At 32.4% G+C, this 22,291-nt stretch overlaps 1 protein-coding gene across 2 annotated transcripts in view; it reads left to right on the forward strand.

Moving 5' to 3' along the window:
- The window catches only part of HGF (hepatocyte growth factor), a 71,404-nt gene extending 53,870 nt beyond the window's left edge, over positions 1-17,534 (forward strand). For both annotated transcript variants that reach the window (XM_009243076.4, XM_002818296.6), the window contains exons 12-18: positions 5,043-5,081; positions 6,318-6,414; positions 9,189-9,263; positions 10,128-10,268; positions 10,790-10,896; positions 11,007-11,152; positions 13,792-17,534. In XM_009243076.4, coding sequence (XP_009241351.1) covers positions 5,043-5,081; positions 6,318-6,414; positions 9,189-9,263; positions 10,128-10,268; positions 10,790-10,896; positions 11,007-11,152; positions 13,792-13,968 — 782 coding nt within the window. In that variant the 3' untranslated portion in view covers positions 13,969-17,534. The remainder of the gene's footprint in view (positions 1-5,042; positions 5,082-6,317; positions 6,415-9,188; positions 9,264-10,127; positions 10,269-10,789; positions 10,897-11,006; positions 11,153-13,791) is intronic.
- The last annotated feature ends 4,757 nt before the right edge of the window (positions 17,535-22,291 follow it).

Consider the following 22,291-nt stretch of genomic DNA (forward strand, 5'->3'; position numbering starts at 1 on the left):
AAGTAGAAAATAAATCTTCAAAAATATAGCTAATAAATAAATGAAAAGGCATTAAAACATATTAGTAGGAAAAAAATATTTAAGACATGAGAAATCACTTCTACCTGTCAGGTTGGCAAATAAAATGATTGTAAATATCCAGTATTAGTGAGGACCTGGGTAATCAGACTGTCTCAATTCTATGCTACTTACAGTGTGAATTCAAAATCCTGCTTGGAAGTTAGTTTGATAAAATGTATCAAAAGCAGTAATAATGTTGACATAGATCAAGATTTTTGAGCCTCCGCACACCCACATTTTGGGGTAGATGCTGTTCTGTGCATTGTAGCATGTTTAGTAGTATTCCTGGACTCTATCCACTAGATGCCAGTAGCATGACACCTGCTCCAAGTCGTGACAATCAAAACTATCTCTAGACATTGCCAATGTCCCCTGGAGGGCAAAGTCGTTTCCACTGGTAACCACTGACGTAGAGTAATATGTATTGAGATGTAAGTATGTCTTAAATATGTTATTGAGTGAAAAAGCCTTTTTATAAAACTGTGTCAGTAGAAAGAGACCATTTTACTATACTATGTATCTGTAACTCTATGTTTACAACAAACATCCTTTACCACAATGTTAAACCACCTTCTCTTTAGAAAGGAAATACTTCTATAAGTTCAATAAGAACTTTGTTTTAAGAATGTTTTTCTAGTGAGACAAGCCAGTAGTAGCAAGTACCTTGAGAACAGCAGCAAAAATATCTACTCTCAAAAGAGATTAAATTGAAGAAATAATAATGTTGCTTTTAAAAAATGAAATACAAACACAAGTCTATGTTTTTCTAGAATTTATGTCAAATTAAAGAGGTAAATTTCACCTTAAATGGAAACAGCAGTCATGTTTTATGAAATTCTAGCATTAAAGGCAAACTTTTAAAATATGATGTTAATGAAGTCTACCTGTAATTAAGACTTGGAGCTGCTCCATCTATTTTTAATAGGTTGGGAAATTCTCTATAAGAATAAATAACTAAATATATTATATGTTTGCAAATAAATGGCATTTCTAATAAGTTTATTTTCATTTTATCAGCCATGATCATAGCCTTTCAAATTAATTTGTTTTCCTAATGTTCTTCACTTTCCCTTATTAAGGTTGGCATAGGCCCAATGTTAAAAGAAACACACCTACCTTTTCAGAGAATGCCATACAAAAATATTTAAAAATTATTAAAAGATTATTATTTTTCTAAGTACTAGTTTTATAGCACTATGTTTTTGTTAAGTCTCTATGTTTAAGACTAATGGAGGCTCATAGAATATACAATCGTGTAGGAAGAAGGAAAAAGGCAATTATCTGCCTTCTAAAACAGGTTATTTTGCTTCCTCTACAGAGTTCCAGATTTTTAAAAATCACAGCAGCTCTATCTAGCACATATGCATGGTTAAGAGTGTAATGCCCTATAGTATCTCAAGGCACTGTGATTTCATTTATAATCACAAACCAAGAGAGCCAGGACTCTAATAATTTACAAGTTTTCAAAAAAATTTTTTTAACTAATATTTTTAAACTAAAAGTAATGTGCTGTTGAAAGACTTGATGGGGTTACTAGTATTTGATTAAATGCTTTTGCAGATAAATCATTTTATTTCAATGTATACCACACATTAATTTCAATAAAGATTTTTACACTGTCATTTTTCTAACTAATATTTATAGCCAGAATTTATTTACATTTTCTCCCTGGTGAAAGGGTGATAATATTTATCTTTAGAAGATTTGAGTTCTTATTATTTATATAACTGCAAAGACTGTATAAATCATTTTCACACTGTAAAATTCTCTTACAAAACATGTAAAGGTTTTTATTCTTTTTTTCTAACATGCTTACAAAATAATATTTTACATATTTTTAAGTTTATCAAATATGCAAACATAAAAATGTAAAGGTGCCTATATGATTGGGTATACACAGACACAGTTAGTATACTATTTTAGAAAAATCTTAATTAGCTACCAAGAGCATGGTGGTTAAGAACTTCAATCCAGACTTCCTAAGAATGCCGGACCCATCACTTTTAAGTACCTTGGGCAAGTAACCAAACCCACCTAGGACTCATATTTGTATTTGCAATATTTTATAATAAAAGTACCTATTATATGGGACTGTTGTGAACAGTGTCTGTTGCACAGTAAACAGACAAAACCTTAACTTCCATCTCTGTTTTTATTTATTCATTCATTATTGTTAATTGAGCTGCTATTGTGTGCAAAGCCATATATAACATACTACGTTTATAAAAATACAAACACTGCTTCTTAATTTTAAGTAGTTCATAGTATAGAAGGGAGACATTTATGGAAACAATTACAAAGCAATATAATCATGTAATACGTATAAACAATATATAAAATGAGAATGTGAACATAGATTTCTTCATGGAGAAATACATGATATTCGTAAACTTTTGAAATTGAGTTAAAACTTTAAGAAGAGTGGGAGAAAGTTTTCTTTATGTTTTCAGAAAAAGTCCATGTTTGGTTCTGAGGCCATACACACACACACACACACACACACACACACACACACACACACACACACACACACACACCCCTACTCTTCAGTAGGTAAAACTTTTATCATCGACATGTTTTCTTTCTTCAAATTTAAGTTGAACCAATAAAAAATAAGTATTGTATCACATATATTTTTTAGACATGAGTCGGAAAGTAGTGTGGTATAGATAGTGTTGTATAGACAGTGGTGAAAGGAAAGGAAGAAAAGTGAGAATAGTATTTGGCAGTGAAATGGAAAAGGCCTAGAAAGTAGTTTTTCAAGTTTTACTCCAGGCTTGCAACAGAAGAACCTAGGATGCTTGTTAAATGGATGCATCCAGCCATCAACCCAGAATCCCCAGAAATTTAATTTTAAAATGTATTTCAGTTTATGCTAAAGTGTGAGAAATATTGAATTAGAGAAAACAAAACATATACATTACTATTAATTATTAAAACCTAAAATGTATAGTATCTACAATTTTTTTTTTTTGAGACAGAGTATCACACTGTTGCCCAGGCTGCAGTGCAGTGGAGCAGTCTTGGCTCACTGCAACCTCCACCTCCAAGATTTAAGCGATTCTCCTGCCTCAGCCTCCCAAGGAGCTGGGATTACAGGTGCCTGCCACCACACCTGGCTGATTTTTTGTATTTTTAGTAGATTCAGGGTTTCACTGTGTTGGCCAGACTGGTCTTGAACTCCTGACCTTGTGATCCATCCGCCTCGGCCTCCCAAAGTGCTGGGATTACAGGCAGGCGCGAGCCACCACGCAAGGCCATATCTACAAATTTTTAAAACTAAATATATTGTAAGATACAAGAGTTAACTAAGCATTTTGTTGACCTATTAGCTTAATGCTTAGAAATAAGAGACTTAATATACAAGTAAAGATAGAACAAATAACCAGTCTTTCTCCTCACAAAATAAGAAATAAATATCTTCTTATTTAACATTTTCAAGTATTTGACTTACGTGGAAAACCAATATCCTTGATGTTATGTTACCATAGTCCGCCTCAATCTTAACTCATACTTATGAACTAAAACACTGACCTCAGCTGACTGTCAAACTCTCCTCTAGGATAAGCTACAGGGAAAGAGAAATGATGAATTTTATATGTTTACCATTAACCTATTCATTTAAAATATCTAGATCTGAAAAATGAACTTAAATAAGTATATATTAATTCTCACAACTATCCTCATAAATAACAATCACATTGGCATCTATTACAAAGGAATCCATATACATTATTGGTTTGTTGCTGGCTTATTTGAGCTCAGCGCATTTCCAGGGATTAACAACCATCTGGGTCTAAACAGTGCCTGACTGAACTCTATGCCATCAATTCTGAATAGTCACACATTAAGCTCCAGGAAATGTCTTGTGTCTCATTCATTACAGCATAAGTATTTCAAAATCCTCGCATCTTCCAAGATTTTCTCCTATTTGTGGCAATTAAGCCCCAGTAGAGATGAAAAAGTAGTAAGCTACAGGTTTTAATTAGAATTAATTTGTAGTTTTCAGTGTTCTCTTTTTTTCATATTTTTTACTAGCATCTGGAAAAATCAACCCTTGAAATATTCAAACAACAAAGCATGATTATATTGTATTATTCCTCTTTTTCCGTTAGTGACATTGATACCTATCTTCTAGAATCCTTGCAGAGATTTATGAAGTTTGTGTAGTTGCAATTATCCTTAACCATATAAAACTAAAAGTTTTCAGAAAAAAAATTAAATGATTCAAATTACAGAAGCAAATGGCCTATCAATATGAAGAGTCCAAGCAGACAATAATGAACATGAGTATTCAATGGAATGTTCATGGTGTAGGATGTTGGACATCTTGGTGGATCGAGGCAGCTCCTTGATGATGGCAATGTAATTCAAATGGCCAATGATAATCAAAACACACACCTGAGAGCCTCCACAGTCATAAAATAGGGCTCTGCTCATATCACCTAGTACCAGAGGGCATATACTTACAATATTATCCAGTAAACGTGATGTATAATTACTCAAAAGAGTTTACATTTTATCTCTGAATAAAATGTCAAGAATTTTAGTAAATCGGCCAGGTGTGGTGGCTCATGCCTATAATCCTAGCACTCTGGGAGGCTGAGGCAGGTGGATCATTTGAGGTCAGGAGTTTGAGACCAGCCCGGCCAACATGGCGAAATCCCGTCTCTACTAAATATACAAAAAGTAGCTGGGTGTGATGGTATGTGCCTGTGGTCCCAGCTACTTGGGAGGCTGAGTCAGGAGAATCGCTTGAACCTGAGAGGGGGAGGTTGCAGTGAGCTGAGATAGCACCACTGGACTCCAGCCTGGGTGATAGAATGAGACTCTGTCTCAAAACAAAACAAAACAACAACAAAAAAAGAATTTTAGTAAATTACTGAATTCATTGATACTTGGATTTTAATATATATTTGGTTTTATAGAACAGATATATGCATATATGAATTATGTATTTATCTATACATTTATTTTTACAGGTGAAGGTGATACCACACCTACAATAGTCAATTTAGACCGTAAGTAATATTTCACAATATAAAGTATATTCTGAGTCTCTCTCTGTGTGTCAGAAGTGTCATTATTTCTTTCAAAGAAAATTATCTATATTAGCTTCCATTATAAAAATAAATTAATCTATTTATTTTTACTTTTTAAAATACATTTTTCTATGCATAGGTGTAAAGGAGTTTCAAAGGCAACTGCATAGTGAATATAAAAATTCAATTCTCTTGCAAAAAACCTATAAGATGGTATATGTGATTTTGAAAAGAGTGTTTATATTTACTTTTAATTTGGGGCACAATGCGTATAATGGACCACCTTTATATATACCATGATTTAATAAAATTAGGATGCTGAAGTCAGGAAGAATGAAACCCGAAAGTTGGAAAGTTATTCAGTGCCTCTATTCTACTCTATTTGTAAACTTCTCTGCATGCCCTACAGTCAAGTGGGCACAAGATGACACAGTCTGAGATATTCAGTTAATCCTCAGTTTAAGAATCTGTTGGGGGCCACTTGTATTTTATTTTCACATATCTCTTGAGCTGAAGGAAGTTACTCAAGTGTTTTTGATTTAAAATACCACCTGCTGTGCTCCAGGCTCAGGAAGCAAATGGAAATCTATTCTAGACCATGGGCAGAAGTAGAGGGGATAAGGCGAGGAGCACAGAGGAGGGTCAGAAAAACATTTACTCCAATGAATTTTGTATTATGTCTTTGGACATAATGATTTGAATATAATAATTATATCATTTGGATATGATTTCAATAAATCAAATGTTGGTAAGACATAGTGAATAAATCTACAATCTAACTGTGCAAATTCAGAAGTAATATCCAAGTAAAGCTTGGTTTTGTTTTTTTCACTGAATCTATTGATTTCTACTGACCTTTAGAAATAACCATTATAAATAACTTTGGCTTATATTATCTTAAGGGTGGTGAGGGATTAGACCTGAGGAGCTTGGTCTTAGTGTATTGTGAGCAAAACCATTGTCACTCTCATGGCAATCCTGTCTGCTTTGAGTTGATTTGTTTTTCTGAGTTACTCAACTTCTTAGATGAAGATGGCAAGTGTTAAGTGCTTAATATAATGCTGCGGTCATATAAAACTACTCTTTCTCCAAACTGTTCTTTGGACACAATAAGAATAGTTACATTTGTCTAATTATCATTGCATTTAAGAAAACTAAGAGGCACTGATTATTTCAAATTCTTATTTTAAAATGGTATCTTTGGTCCTGTTTCAGATCCTGTAATATCTTGTGCCAAAACGAAACAATTGCGAGTTGTAAATGGGATTCCAACACGAACAAACGTAGGATGGATGGTTAGTTTGAGATACAGGTAATTATTAATAGATGCAAGTCACGCATATCCAGAATATGTACAAGAGTCCTATTCCCAGAAATATGGACACATATGGTCCTGAAGTCTGTACCCTCCACAGGGCACCTGGGTGAGGCAGTAAAAGAGGAGCCTGATCACATTCTGCTTGCCAGACTGTAAGCTCTGGACTATAATTTGTGCCTCCAGAGGTAGTGCCTTTTTAAATCTTCACAAAGGTCCCATTTGTGTTGGCATTGTCCCTGATTCTAAGAGACACTTTGGTTCTGATTAAGCAAAATACGGAGGACCTATTGAAGCCTTAATATTACCATAGTAGTTATGATACTTGTTATTAAATTTCCAATCTAGGATATTATGGGTTTATTTTCTAATATGTTTATGCATGATCATGTCAAAACATTTATATTTGTTTTTAATTTCTGACTTTTTCCTTGTCAATCAAATGAAAAATGGCAATTTTAAATTCTAGAGCATTTTATCATTACAAAAAGGCCAATAGTTAAATAGTCTTGATATTATAATAATCAGTGGGGATACAAAATTCTTGACATGTCTATTTCTCAATGCTCTTAAGAATCAATGACATGTTCTACATAAAATCACTTTGCAAATCATATTGTTAGAGAAAATTATGCTTAATAATTATGTCATAAGAATTAAATACTGAAAATATGTTAAAATCTGATTTTACAACTTTCATATACTCCATATATTATTCTGTATGTTAATTGGAATGCTAAAATATTTATGTCTTTGGCTATCTCTATCAGAACTTCACGCAACACACCCCAAGATACATCTGAATTTGAACCACATTGTCTCTTGTTTTCTAGATACCTCACGTTTCTTCCTTTAAGCCTTTATGCTGTTGTTCCCACAACACATTGTGGCTTTCTTCCTCCATGTTTTATGCCTGAAAGTTCTTTCTCCTTCAAATTTCAGCCTAAATATCCCCTCTTTTAGAATACCCTCCTGTTCCCTCACCGCTAGCCTCCTAGAGTAGAGAAAAAGAAGGTATATCTGTTACTATTATTAAATCACAGTGACATTAGAATAGAGACAACTTGAAACAGAAGTCCTTTTATGAATAAACCAATTATTGGAAAGCAAGAGTTTATATAATTTGATATATGTGACTTTAGATGACCACAATGTTGTCGGAGATGGCCTAAAGTTCTTTTTTAGTATACCCTTTTCTCAAGGAATGGCTCATCAGATTTTATAAATATTTATGCCAATAATTGTAGTATAGCTGTCCTAGGTGTGTAGTACTAAAATAGAATTGTGAAACTAACCAGAATATTAAAGCTGAGTGTGCAGTATGAGGATTTAGTAAAGACTTTAGAATTCTGTTGGAGTGTTTAATTTTCTTAATTATAGAAAATCTTTCAAGAGGCTGGGTTTGGTGGCTCACACCTGTAATCCCAGCAGTTTGGGAGGCTGAGGCAGGTGTCTCACTTGAGGTCAGGAGTTCAAGAGCAGCCTGGCCAACATGGTATAACCCCATCTCTACTAAAAATACAAAAATTAGCCGGGCATGGTGGCACATGCCTGTAATCCCAGCTACTGAGCGACACTCTGTCTCAAAAAAAAAAAAAGAAGAAGAAGAAGAAAGGAAGGAAGGAGAAATCTTTCAATAATCCACATTTGAGTTAATTGGTGATTCTTTGCTTCTCTTATAACCCCAGAGGATAAAAGAAGACATATATTAATAATTCTAAGTTATTTTTTCCAGTAAGAGAATTCACAAGGATACTGCTTTGGTCATCTCCGTTGTTGGAGAAGCAGGTGAAGCTATTTTTCCATCAGATTAGAGTACTGTAAATTTTTAGTTTTCTTCCTTTTTAAATCCAAGTTCTTAGCAACAACAGCTGCTTAGTTATTCTTCCAAAACTCATACTGAGAAGGATAGAAATTAAAAGTCAATATATATTCTTATCCTCCTGTGTGGTAAAGGCCATAAATAACTGTAGTCTCAGTCTGGGAAACTTCTAGTATTACCCTCTGAAGCACTGAACATCTGTACTCTTTGGAAATGTAAATTATGAAAAGTTGTGCTTTTTCCATGTCTCTGCCAAAAAAAATGGATTTACAGATTTTGGATATCATCAAAAAAATGTACTAGTACTCATCATACTCTACAAATATTTTACAATTTCCTAAACGATTTGCCTTGCAAAATTGTTTTACTTTAGAGATGAAATATTATATTCCTGATCTTATACTGGAAAAAGTAATTTATTCAGATTCAGTTACATTTTAAGTGAATATATCAAAACTACATAATGGTAGTAGAAGAAGGAAGTAGTGCACAAATAAAATTACTACCACTAGATGGTTTTCAGGGTTCAAATAAGAACTCAACTTTGCATTTTTAATAAGCAAACACTGAATTTAAAATAGATTCACATTTTAAAAAAATTATAATTATCCTATATTTGTAGCACATACGTTCCTCACAAGGTTAGATGCACCTACACACGAATATGTGTGTTCGGGATGGCTATTGATGTGTAATAACTTTAGACTATACAAAAGTAAAATTGATTTCATAAATTTGTAGTCACATTATGAAAAAAAAGCTAATGCTACAATCACCAAATATCACCCTTCAGATAAAAGAACTTCTCATTTTATTCCAGTTGGGTTAATTTCTATATTTTCCTCTGCAGTGCATTTATTTTTAACAAATGGAGCCACGGGCTTTGCATTAATTGGCAGTCACTCTTTCTACACAGATGTTACTTGTTTCTCTTTCCTCTTTTTCACAGAAATAAACATATCTGCGGAGGATCATTGATAAAGGAAAGTTGGGTTCTTACTGCACGACAGTGTTTCCCTTCTCGGTAAAGTGTTTTTAAAACTAGTATTATTTTGAGCCTTTAAAATGTATATGTCTTCCACTTTGCTCTTAAGGTTATAATATGTATTCATTTTATAGAGATTCACAAATGGGGTGAACAAATTATTTTGTTTTTAGAATTTGGCTTACAAAACTTACTTTGACTTCACTGATATTTACAAGACACTACTTCAGTTCACCTCTTTTCACAGTTAGTGTTACCCTCAGTTGGGGAAAATTTTGCTAGAATTATGTAAATGTTTTATATCCCAGCTTTCTACTTGTACCCTGTATTTCTAGATATAATTCTTTTTTTTTTTTCCTAAATTATCAATCGGCTTTTCTCAATCCTCACTACTTCTTTCACCTGTAGAGTCAGCCTTAGGATCATCCTGGGCATAATTTTCAATGAAAATTAGCCTAAGGAAAAGATAAAGAGGCAGCATTTGTAAACTTCCTTCCTGCTTCTCAGCAAAGTCACTTTGATTTTGTTTGTAGAAAACTTCAACCCGTTACCAAACCAAATATATACACAGCTGACATAAACAAAGCAAAATTCGCAGAAAAAAATTATAATTCATGTAACGTGCTTTACCTGAGCATTTTTCACAAGTGACTTACTCTAGCAAGCATAAGCAAGTTTCTAAAATAGTCATTTAGAATCTCAGCAATTTAAAGCCTCTTTCTGCTTATGTATGTTTGTAGTATTCAGAATCTCCCATAACAAATGTGTTCTTTATTATACTATGAATCAAATTTTAAATTTAGGTTATGTGCCTTAATAGTCAAAAATAACAATAGATAGGAATAATACTACAGAATTTGGAATTACTATCTTTTACATTTAAATTTTTTTCCTTCAAAACAGAGACTTGAAAGATTATGAAGCTTGGCTTGGAATTCATGATGTCCATGGAAGAGGAGATGAGAAATGCAAACAGGTTCTCAATGTTTCCCAGCTGGTATACGGCCCTGAAGGATCAGATCTGGTTTTAATGAAGCTTGCCAGGTTAGTTACTTTAGAAGATTTTGTATTTTTCACCTGGACAAGAATTGTTGGAGCACTTTCTTCAGCTGTGTGGCAGTTCTTTCTCTGTCATACAGATGCATTATAAACATGTTACATGCTATATATATACGTATGTACATGTGCGTATGGGTCTCTCTGTGTGTATATATAGAGAGGTATTTGCAAAACTGTAAAAAACGAATAACTAATATTGGGCCAACAGTCTGATCAGTCTGTTTTAAAACGGAAACTTAGCAGTTATTTGATAACTTTCAAATGTAAAATAATTCTTTTAAAAAATAGCATTGACCATTTATTCTTAAATATTGGCAAATACATGACTCATTTTTTACTACCTATTCCAAATGTCATCATTACATTTGGACATTCCCACTTTTTTTTTTTAAGAAACAGGACTTCATTCTCTGTGAATGCCATATTAAACATGAACACTACATTTAATATGTTAATTTTGTGTTGAATCCAGTTGAGACTACTTACCATTGTATTTTGTGTTTCAGGCCTGCTGTCCTGGATGATTTTGTTAGTACGATTGATTTACCTAATTATGGATGCACAATTCCTGAAAAGACCAGTTGCAGTGTTTATGGCTGGGGCTACACTGGATGTAAGCTAGTTTTCAAAAGATGAGGCCATATTTATTTTATTTTAAAAAGAACACATTTGTCTTTTTTCTTACTTTTTTCACCTTATTGTATGTTTTTTGCATCAATCTAGTGATCAACTATGATGGTCTGTTACGAGTGGCACATCTCTATATAATGGGAAATGAGAAATGCAGCCAGCATCATCGAGGGAAGGTGACTCTGAATGAGTCTGAAATATGTGCTGGGGCTGAAAAGATTGGATCAGGACCATGTGAGGTAAAAAGGAAGTTCTTTAATAAGGAGTATGTGATTAATAGCTTAGTGTTTCATGTTTATTTTTTTCTGTTTATTTTTCTCAAATCAAAAATATTGTATACCAACCTATTTTAGGAAAGAGGAATTGGGAAAATTAACTCTGTAATATTCTGCATTTCTTTTAACTAAGCAGTGAGATAATCAATGTTTTATTAGCAGCAAACTATGATGACATTTGTCACTCAAAAAATAGTAAGTGTGCAGAGCCGAAACTCCAAGGGAAAGCTATTCAAATGAGAAGTATCCAAATCAGTTAGATCAATAGTTTGCATTTTTCTAATGTTTTTCTAAATTTATCTCGTCTTCCCAAATTATCTTGAAGTGAACTCCACTAATTATATCATTCAGAGATGCCTGGCTTTAAACTTTTAAGTCTCTTTTTGGGTAAGCTGGTCTCTCTTTTGCTCTCTCGCTCCGTGTATGTGTTTAAACAGATTCTATTTTAAAAAGCCTAAAGGTCAAAGTTTGTGACTTTACGAGCTTGGACATTTCATTTGTTAGGCAACTGTTATTTTGGCTTGGCAATGTTCCTACCCCTATTTTACATAGACAAGCTGTTAAACTGTTAGTTTAGTTATATTTTGAATGTGAGAGACATGTTCTCCAAGCTTCAGGGCTGTGGGATTGTGGAATGCTGTGTGTGGCAAAGGATGAAATGAGTTCAATGATAGTGAAATGTCCTTTGATATGTAGGAAAATGCATGCTGTAAGTATGGAACATAAATATGTATTGAAATGCAAGTGTTATACACCTTGCTGTGAGATTTTATTTCTGAAAAGAAGAGAAAATGTTTACTGTTTACTAAGTGAGTTTTTAGAACTGCTTAAAAATGATATGGTTAGAAACAGGTTATATGTTTATAACCAGTTTCAAATTTGTTGCCTTTCTAGTAAATCATGAACAATGAAACCATTGTTCATTATAACAAGGGAACATTTACTAGGAGAAAGAAATGACTATACTTTAAAAAGAAAAAGCAATAAGCATCTGGGAAACACAGAAGTTTCTAACTAGACCCAACCTTACAGATCATCTAATTATTGTCATTAGTAAAACCAATTTGACAACTGCTTTTGAAGAATAGCCTTTAATTTGGATTATCACCTATATATTTTTCACTTCTCTCTTCAGCTTGAATTATTCATATCTGTATACTATATGTTTTTAACTTTATTGATAAGACTTGACCTCAAGTAGATTCCGCCACTTCTCAAAAATGTATTTATCCTCCAGAATGTTTTTAAAAATATATATGTCACTGACATTTAAATCAAGGTAATTTAGCCACTGAAATAAATTTGAAGGAGATATCTCCCAAATGTTTGTATAATAGCAGTAACATCATATTTAGTGAAAGTCTCCAGAGTGAATTACTTTGAGGAGTTTGTGTCAGTGATCACTAGTACATTTGTTTAAAAATCAGTTTTCTTTCCTCAACTGACACAGTTTATGTAGTCTCTTGGAATAAACTATATTTCTTTACTGTTTGATATTCTACTTTACCCCTAACTTGGTTTTCCCCATCATAGAATGCCAATGGCTCTCTTCTTTCCATTTGAATCACATAAGTTAATTTTGCAGTGGTTTCCCCCATCGCTGTTGAGGGAAAATTAAGGTAGTTCCAAACTCTCTTCTGCATATAAGGATACCAAAAGCCAGCCACTGCTTTCTTAGGAGGCTACATGGTTCATGAAAGTGGTGCAGCACAGTGGTAGTTGTTATATATAACACTATGTGCATTGTTTATTTATATTTACTTATATATTTTTTATATAATTATATTTATATGAATAAATAAAACCATAAATGAATATATGTATGTATATATACACAACACAAATAAAGCTATCTGTTCATCTTTCATCTATTGCTATCTGATGATGCAACAGACTTACCATATAAGAAATGCCATGAAATCACAGGACACGCTACAGAAAGGAGGGTATAAAATATAACTATAACTATATTAACTGCTAATACCAGCAGTAAGTGGAGGAATATTCCTTGCCTAGAAAAGCAATTTCAACTAACAGAATTATTTTGTTGACAACAAGTTTTTTATTTAACTTGTTAAGATCATCTAGGTCAGGATTGGGAGAGGCAAAAAAAAAAAAAAGCTTTAGAAATAAGAGAAAATGTAATGCAGTTTAATTGTTAAAACTATATGATTACAAGTTATTTTGTTTTTTACTTGTATTTTTCTACATGTTCCAAATTTTCTGTATTGAACATAAGAAGATCAAAATAAATATCAAATCTACCTTATTAAATAGGTACAAATGGTTATATGTTAGTCTGCATCCAACAAAGGCAAAGCACACTTAAAAGGATGGTTGACTATTTTGGAAAAGGCAAGTCATTTTTAGGAGAATATTACACATAATAGAACACTTTAAACTTTGTACTTATCTCAGTCTTGGCTAATTCAGTAGAAAGTCAACAAATGGTCTAGTACACTAATTTTTATATCTTCGTATTTCAGTTGCAGTTATTCTCTTTTTCTGTATATATCTCTGAGATGCAAATCTATGTATGATTATGTTAATGAACTTTTTTTTAATTCCTAATAATACTTTGTTTTTGTATGTCTTACTCCTAGGGGGATTATGGTGGCCCACTTGTTTGTGAGCAGCATAAAATGAGAATGGTTCTTGGTGTCATTGTTCCTGGTCGTGGATGTGCCATTCCAAATCGTCCTGGTATTTTTGTCCGAGTAGCGTATTATGCAAAATGGATTCACAAAATTATTTTAACATATAAGGTACCACAGTCATAGCTGAAATAAGAGTGTCTGAAGCACCCACCAATACAACTGTCTTTTACATGAAGATTTCAGAGAATGTGGAATTTAAAATGTCACTTACAACAATCCTAAGACAACTACTGGAGAGTCATGTTTGTTGAAATTCTCATTAATGTTTATGGGTGTTTTCTGTTGTTTTGTTTGTCAGTGTTATTTTGTCAATGTTGAAGTGAATTAAGGTACATGCAAGTGTAATAACATATCTCCTGAAGATACTTGAATGGATTAAAAAAACACACAGGTATAATTGCTGGATGATAAAGATTTCATGGGAAAAAAATCAATTAATCTATCTAAGCTGCTTTCTGATGTTGGTTTCTTAATAATGAGTAAACCACAAATTAAATGTTATTTTAACCTCACCAAAACAATTTACACCTTGTGTCCCTAAATTGTAGCCCTATATTAAATTATATTACATTTCCTATGCTATATGTTATAGTTCATTCATTTCTCTTCACCATGTATCCTGCAATACTGGTACACAAACACACTTTTTACAAAACCACATACCCATGTACACATGCCTAGGTACACATGTGCATGCACTACAGTTTAAATTATGGTGTACCTAATGTAACCCCTAAATATTTTAGAAGTATGTACCTATAGTTTTACCTCAAAAAAACAGAAATCTCTAAAGACAAGTAGAAATATTAAAAAATGATGCAAGATCAAAATGACTAGCTAATTCTCCATACATAATCTGCAGATGATCTTCTTTGGTTGGCATTTCAGGTGTGGCCATCACCCAGGGTTAAATAACACCTAATCTAGGTGTTTATATGTATTCATTATCCTAGTTATTTCATGTAGTTTCTAATTCTTAAAGGAAAGAGGGCAATAGTTCTATTTGTGTAATTTGTTTCCTCCAAACTTAAGGCCACTTATTTACACAAGATATTTGTAGATCTATTTTCCTAAAGCATTTCTTAAGTGCTCAGGTTAGTATCTAATTGAAGAAGTTTAAAAGTGTTTTTGTCATTAAAAATGTATTTAAATAGGTTAAATCTAAGACTTGCTGCTGTGATTGGCTTATAGCTCACTGCCTTTAAATTTTAAAAAATTTAAGAGGAAAATTTCCATGTCTCCAAAGTTTTATAAATACCGTTCATCAAGTCATGCATTAAAGTATATATTGGAGAAAAAAATAAAAATACTTTTGTCAACCTGGAAGATTTTAGCCTAATAAAGCTTTTTTGAAGTAAAAGACAACTTGTAAAAGGAAAGAAACTAGTTTGTCTCAACTCTGTATTCGTTTATTTTTTTTGAAGTAGAGTGGAATCTGTTGAATCAGATATTTTATCAAGATATGTTTATTTTTTCTTATTTCATTTTACAAAGTTCACTCCTAATGCCATATGTAACAGACATTTAAATTTTATGTTCTGTATAACAGCCAAATTATCATATTTATCATTGTATTTGTCATGCTTAGCTAAAGATCATGTATTTGTTGAGAAATAGAATAACAAAAAGTAATAGGATAGGCTTTGAATTTTTGCAGAAATCTTCCTGTACAAAACATCTTTAAAAATAATTTTTTGAATGGTGTGAATCCAGTATTCCCATTTCTCTGACTTAGTTTTCTTGAGTGATTTTTATTAAGGCCAAATCCCCAAATGATTCCTTACCAGCTCTTTAGAATACTGTTCAATCTGGACTAAAATGGTTTTAAGTTTATGGAGAGCTTAGTCCACAGAATATAGGGCGGCAAGTCCAGAAATGCTTATACAATTTTTTTTCATAATAAGATATGTGCTGGCATCAAAAAACTTAAAGTGGAAGCAAAAAGACATCCAACTAGTTGCTAGTCTCTATCATATTATCTGATTGTGTTTCTCTTTTCCTTATATAATACACCATTTTAATAAGAACTCCTAGAAATTTCAAGAGCATATTGCCAAAATATAAAGTATATTTCATAGTTTCTTCTGGCTGAACCAGTGAAATTTTATTGTTGCATATTAATGATATTTGTAAAACTTTTATAAAAATTGTCATAATTTTAAATACTCACATTTTGAAAATACTTCTTTTATGACTCTTCCTCTATATTTCCTGGAAATACAGATAAAGATTAGCTAGATACAAGATACAGCTAAGTATTTAGACATTTTGAGCCTAGTATTTTTCATTTTATTAAAGGCTAAAAACAATACCACCAATAAATCATCAAACAAACTGTACAAAGTAATTCTCTCTTTGGGAGGCTCCTTTCGTGATAGAGGGACATGGGTGGAATTGACAATGAAAGTTAGATGAATGAGGTCCATGTTATTTTAGGTGGTAGAACAGGGTAGAGTCATGTCATTATTTGCTGGTGGAAGACACTATTTACCAGGTGTTCTTTGCTGAATAAATTATTAAACGTCTTTAAAAATCCAACAATCCACTTTATTTTGTGTCATTGACAAAAGGATCTTTTAAATCAGAAGGTTTCAATGCGATTTTTGGTTTGGCTGTTTGAATAATGGTTATGTACTGTTATAATTGTAGACATTTTCTCATGTCTACCAGAAATTGAAGTGTAAAACTAAAGTATTTTTCATAATGCCTCTGCCGTGCAGAAGGAATGATAATCCTTTTGTATACTTCTTTAATTGTATTGTAAAATGTGTAATGACTTTTACCTATATGCTGTGGGCAGGTCCTCAGTAAAATCTATTGAGTCAATTTCTAGTATTAACAGGCTTTTGCTTGCTATCTAAGTGTTTCAAATTATGGGAAGTGTGAGACACTGGAAGGCAAGTAAATTAACAATAATGGCATGTGATAGCAAAATTGTATTTCACTTATTCCTGTGAATATTTCTTGTTGGTACCAATGGTACTGTACAAAGTGAATGTTATAGCCACAACATTCTCTTGAAAAGAACACTGTCAAGAAGTGGGAAATTGCTGTCAGGCATTTCATTGTTGTTTTTAAACTTTTTTTAAAGAAATACTGGTTTTGTAATATAGAGATCAAGAGGTAAAGAATTTTAATAAGCTCTTATACTAAAAAGCCTTAAATTGATTTATTGAGATTCAAAAAATACTATTATAATTAATTACATCCCATATATATAGGCAAATTCATTTAAAAATAAAACTAATTTTGGTAAAAGTACATGGCCTTTGTTTTTAAAATACATAATTTTAAAATAAATCACTTGTCATGATAAAGTCCAAAAAGAAGTTATCTCGACATTCAACTAAGGTTGGAGCTAAGAATTTACTAATACAAAAAAAGTTAAAATTTTTTGGACCATATATATCTTGACAGTGTAATTTTTAAGTAGGTTCATTTCCATTTGCACAGAAAGTTTCTGTCTTTAGGAAACTGAAAATGAAATACTGTGGATGCTATGACTGTTTGTCTTGTATGTAAATAGGAAATTAATAAGCTGCCTATTGAGTGGTATAGCTGTATGCTTACCCAAAAAAGAGAACACTGTGGTTATGACTTGTATTATAAACTTTCTGTAGTTAATAAAGTTGTTATTTTTATAACCATGATTATATTATTATTATTAATAAAATATTTTATCAAAACGCTTATTTTCTCTGTTATAATTATTTACATGTACATATTTATACCTGTCTTAGGGCTTAAATGCAGAAAATAGCAACAACGTTGACTTCACTGACAAAAATTACATACACGTTCTTGCAAAAACTGTAATAAAACTTGTTTATAGAACTAAGACAAAATTATTATTTTATTCCAACTAATATCCACAGCAATATAGATGGTCTTCAGTAAACCGTTAATCTCTATGCACTTTAGTTTCTCCCACTGTAAAATGTAACTATTTGTTTATTCTTCATATTTGCTAGAATGGTGCTGTGTTGTTATTTGCCAATATATACAAAATATTCCCATGAATTGTCACCTAATTTCCTTTCTCATGCCACTGTATAATACAAAAGTGATTTTAAATTATTTAATGAATCAGTTTGCGTATCTCTTTAAAGTGTGCATTCAGTTAAGAATAAATAAGAATCCAATGGATTAATTTAATTCAAATTGGAAGAACTAATTTCTCTAAATTTTGACCTTTTTTTCTCTCTTTTCTAGAATTCCATTCCATTCTAAACTTATATTCTGCTATTTAAATAGAATAGACCAGCAAAGCCTCTTTAAGAGATATTTGAACAGAGTCCTCAGTAAAAGTTAGGGAGTGAACTGTTTAAATACCTGGGGTCTGATAAATACTTAGAAAATATTTTTGTTGGTTTCTTATTTATTTACTCTTATAAATTGTGATGCTCTAAATAGTTACCGTTTGTCAGTGTCCTGAATAGAATCATCTTGGTCTGCATTTCCTCTGTGTTTTAATCCCAGAGTTCAATTGCCATTCTATTTTATTATTCTCCTACACAGGCGCCATCCTTAACCTATACAATCCTTAAAAAGTTTTCTATATCACCTTCACCAAATTACAAGCCTCTCATGTATAATTCACATTAAAAGTTTTATTCTTGGCACTCTATAGTTCTCTTTTGTCCCTTATATTTACAAATATCGCGATTGCATGCGTTATTTTTAAAAGCCGAGAATTAAAAGTACGATGAAAGGAATACTTCTAGTAATTGGCAAAGAGTTTATAGTATTATGAAGAATGTATTATTGCCTAAAGCACAGCTAAGCAAGACAGAAAATACCTGGCAAAGGAAAGAAGCTTAATTGATTTTACATAATTTAAAAGAAGTATGGGATTATAGGTTATATGTTTATTTATGGATTTTAAAAGTAAATAATAACAACATCAAAAAAGCACCAATGAAAACAAAAAACTTATCAATCTGACATACAATTTAACTCCAAGCCAACTTCAGACCCTCATCCCACTCAAATACTACTTAACATGATTTTATTTTCATCATTTTTGAACATGTCTTCATATTTAAACTTCATGTCTGTGTTCAAACAGTCCCTATGAACATCATACTTTTCTTCAACATTTAAAAACCTTCATATGTCACTGAGTTTCCTATGTGATTCCATCCTCAACATCCCTATCCAAAAAATCATCATTTCCTCAGCCTGCCGCAGTGGCTGCTTACGCTTTCTTTTATATATATATATATATTTGAATGTTTTATTATTTTATTATTTATTATTTTTTCCCACAAGTTATTGGGGTACAGGTGGTATTTGGTTAAATGAGTAAGTTCTTTAGTAGTGATTTGCAAAATTTTGGTGCACTCATCACCCGAGCAGTATACACTGCACCATATTTGCAGTCTTTTACCCCTCGCCACCCTCCCACTCTTCCCCCCAAGTCCCCAAAGTCCATTGCATCATTCTTATGCCTTTGCGTCCTCATAGCTTAGCATCCACATGTTGGTGAGAACATACGATGTTTGGTTTTCTGTTCCTGAGCTACTTCACATATACACCATGGAATACTATGCAGCCATAAAAAATGATGAGTTCACGTCCTTTGTAGGGACATGGATGAAATTGGAAATCATCATTCTCAGTAAACTATCGCAAGAACAAAAAACCAAACACCGCATATTCTCACTCATAGGTGAGAATTGAACAATGAGAACACATGGACACAGGAAGGGGAACATCACACTTCGGGGACTGTTGTGGGGTGGGGGGAGGGGGGAGGGATAGCATTGGGAGATATACCTAATGCTAGATGACGAGTTGGTGGGTGCAGCGCACCAGCATGGCACATGTATACATATGTAACTTACCTGCACGTTGCGCACATATACCATAGAGCCTAAAGTATAATAATAATAATAATAATAATAAAAAAAATAAAATAAAATAAAATAAAAAAAAAAAAGAGAAGTACAATTTTAATCAAATATTTAAAAAAAAAAAAAAAAAAAAAAAAAAAGAATAATAGTCTCCAATTTCATCCAGGTCACTGCAAATGCTGTTCATTCATTCCTTTTTATGGCTGTGTAGTATTCCATCATTCATATATATATCTATATATGTGTATATATACACACACACACACATATATATCTCACCATATATATGTATACATGATACATATGTATACCATATGTATAGATACAGTATTCCATCTATATACATACACACACCACAGTTTCTTCATCTTCTCATTGATGGGCATTTGGGTTGTTTCCATGATTTGACAATTGTGAATTGTTGATGCTTTCTTCTCATTTGTTACAATAGTGTGTGTATGACTGAATTAGATTAGTTTCGTTTTATTCTGCTTTGTTTTTTTAATTTTTTTTTTTTTTTGAGATGGAGTCTCGCTCTGTTGCCCAGGCTGGAGTGCAGTGGCATGATCTCGGCTCACTGCAACCTCCACCTCCCGGGTTTAGGCAATTCCTTGTCTCAACCACCCGAGTAGCTGGGATTACAGATGCATGCCGCCATGCCCGGCTAATTTTTGCATTTTTAGTAGAGACGGTGTTTCACCATCTTGGCCAGGCTGGTCTTGAACTCCTGACCTTGTGATCTACCCACCTTGTCCTCCCAAAGTGCTGAGATTACAGGCATGAGCCACCACGCCCAGCTATTCTGCTTTGTTTCAATGTGCAATCACCTCCAGTGAGTTTGAGCTCCTTGAAGACATTTAGCATTGTCATATTAGTAATATTTGCACACTATTTTGTACAGTGCTTCACACATTATGGTATCCAATATATATTTATAATTATTAATATTCTATAATTCACCCTCTTCTTGAAGCCTTATCAATGTTAACAAGACATTTGGGATTTTTGTAAAAATTATGCAACTCTCAATGAAGATTAAGAATTTTAAGATTTTATATTTAGTTGCATTATTTAGATTTGAATTGGTAAGTGGGGCTATTTTAAAAGATTTTATTGTATTTATACAATAGACAATGCAGCTGGAAAAGAGAAATTATTAACTTTAGAGAGCTTATACATTTATATTTTCAATGTGGTTATTAAAAATAGAAATAAAAAATTAAATTTTAGTTTGCTTATGGATAAATATATTATTTTATCAAACTAATAGAGTTTAGATTATGCTAGTGAATACTTTTTCCCATCTGGAAAAAGATTCTTCTATGAAAGGTTGATGTCATAACATTGGAGAATAAAGTTAGAGGATAAATTATTGCAAAAGTATCCTGAGTCCACAATAGTCCACTCATTACATACGTGCAAATATCCAATCCGTTGTGCATTGAGAAGTTTCACTGTATCATTACTTAAGGAACAAAAGGTTTTCATTTGATGAGTTTTCTTAACTGAGAGAAATGAACATGGGTAGCTTGTTGCAAGGAAATGAGGTAAACCAAAGGCAGCTGGATTTTCATATTAATTATTTTTCATGTATTTTTGAAGATTTACAAAAGCGTGTGGTTTTCAAGTTTCTGACTTTTTAGATGAATTAAAACCTAAATGTACTAATAGCTCAAAATTTGTTGTTGTGCCATAAAACAAAGAATTTATATCCTATTAAAAATAATGAATAATGTAATACGTGGAAAATTGACTTTATGAAATAAGTGATTAAAGATATCTAGATTAGAGAAGAGAAGGTGCAAATATGATTAAATATGTTTCTTCAGTTGTCCAAAAAGTCTTTCTGAGAGGAAATGCTCAGGTCCTTTTGGTTAAAAAAGTAAGAATTTGTGAAAAATAAGATTGACATTTCAATCAGATAGTTTAGGTACCAGGCAGTACTTCCTAATAGTGAAGGTTGCAGAATATGTGAATGAACAAGAAGAATAAAATCTCTAACTACAAACATTTTCTAAAGAAGGAAATATTTCTTTAATGACTTTCATAAGCTTTAACCAGACTGGTCTTTTGCAGGATCCTTAAAAGCTATACTGAAAAGAATAAAATGTTCAAGGCTTAAGTAAGCTATGGAGATGCTGGGATGCTTTATACAGGCCACTTTGCTGTGGGATAGTTAAGAGCCTTTAGATGCTCATGTGTGTCTTGAAGCTCCATGAAGGAGTATGGTAGAGGACATTCTTCAGATTTACTGTATTACAGAACCCCCTTACAATTACAGAGCCAATATTTCATTTCATCTTAAGACACTAGAGTTCTGATAAATGCAGTCCAGAAAAACTTGATTTTCCAATTTACTTTCTAAATGAGAGGCAGTTATTGCTACATGGTTTGAGATTTCTATGTCTTTATAATGTACAATATTTTTTCTCTACAAAAGCATCTCACAGAAAATTTTCCCAGATCAAACTTCTTTTTTACATGATTTACTCTTTTCTACTTAATTTGAGTAAAATTCAGACAGGAGGAGTTGATGCATATTTTTCTTGACATATACGTACCATCTATAGGAACTTTCCTATCAATAATAC

The sequence above is a fragment of the Pongo abelii genome, chromosome 6 (genome assembly GCF_028885655.2).
Source record: "Pongo abelii isolate AG06213 chromosome 6, NHGRI_mPonAbe1-v2.0_pri, whole genome shotgun sequence".
NCBI lineage: Eukaryota > Metazoa > Chordata > Mammalia > Primates > Hominidae > Pongo > Pongo abelii.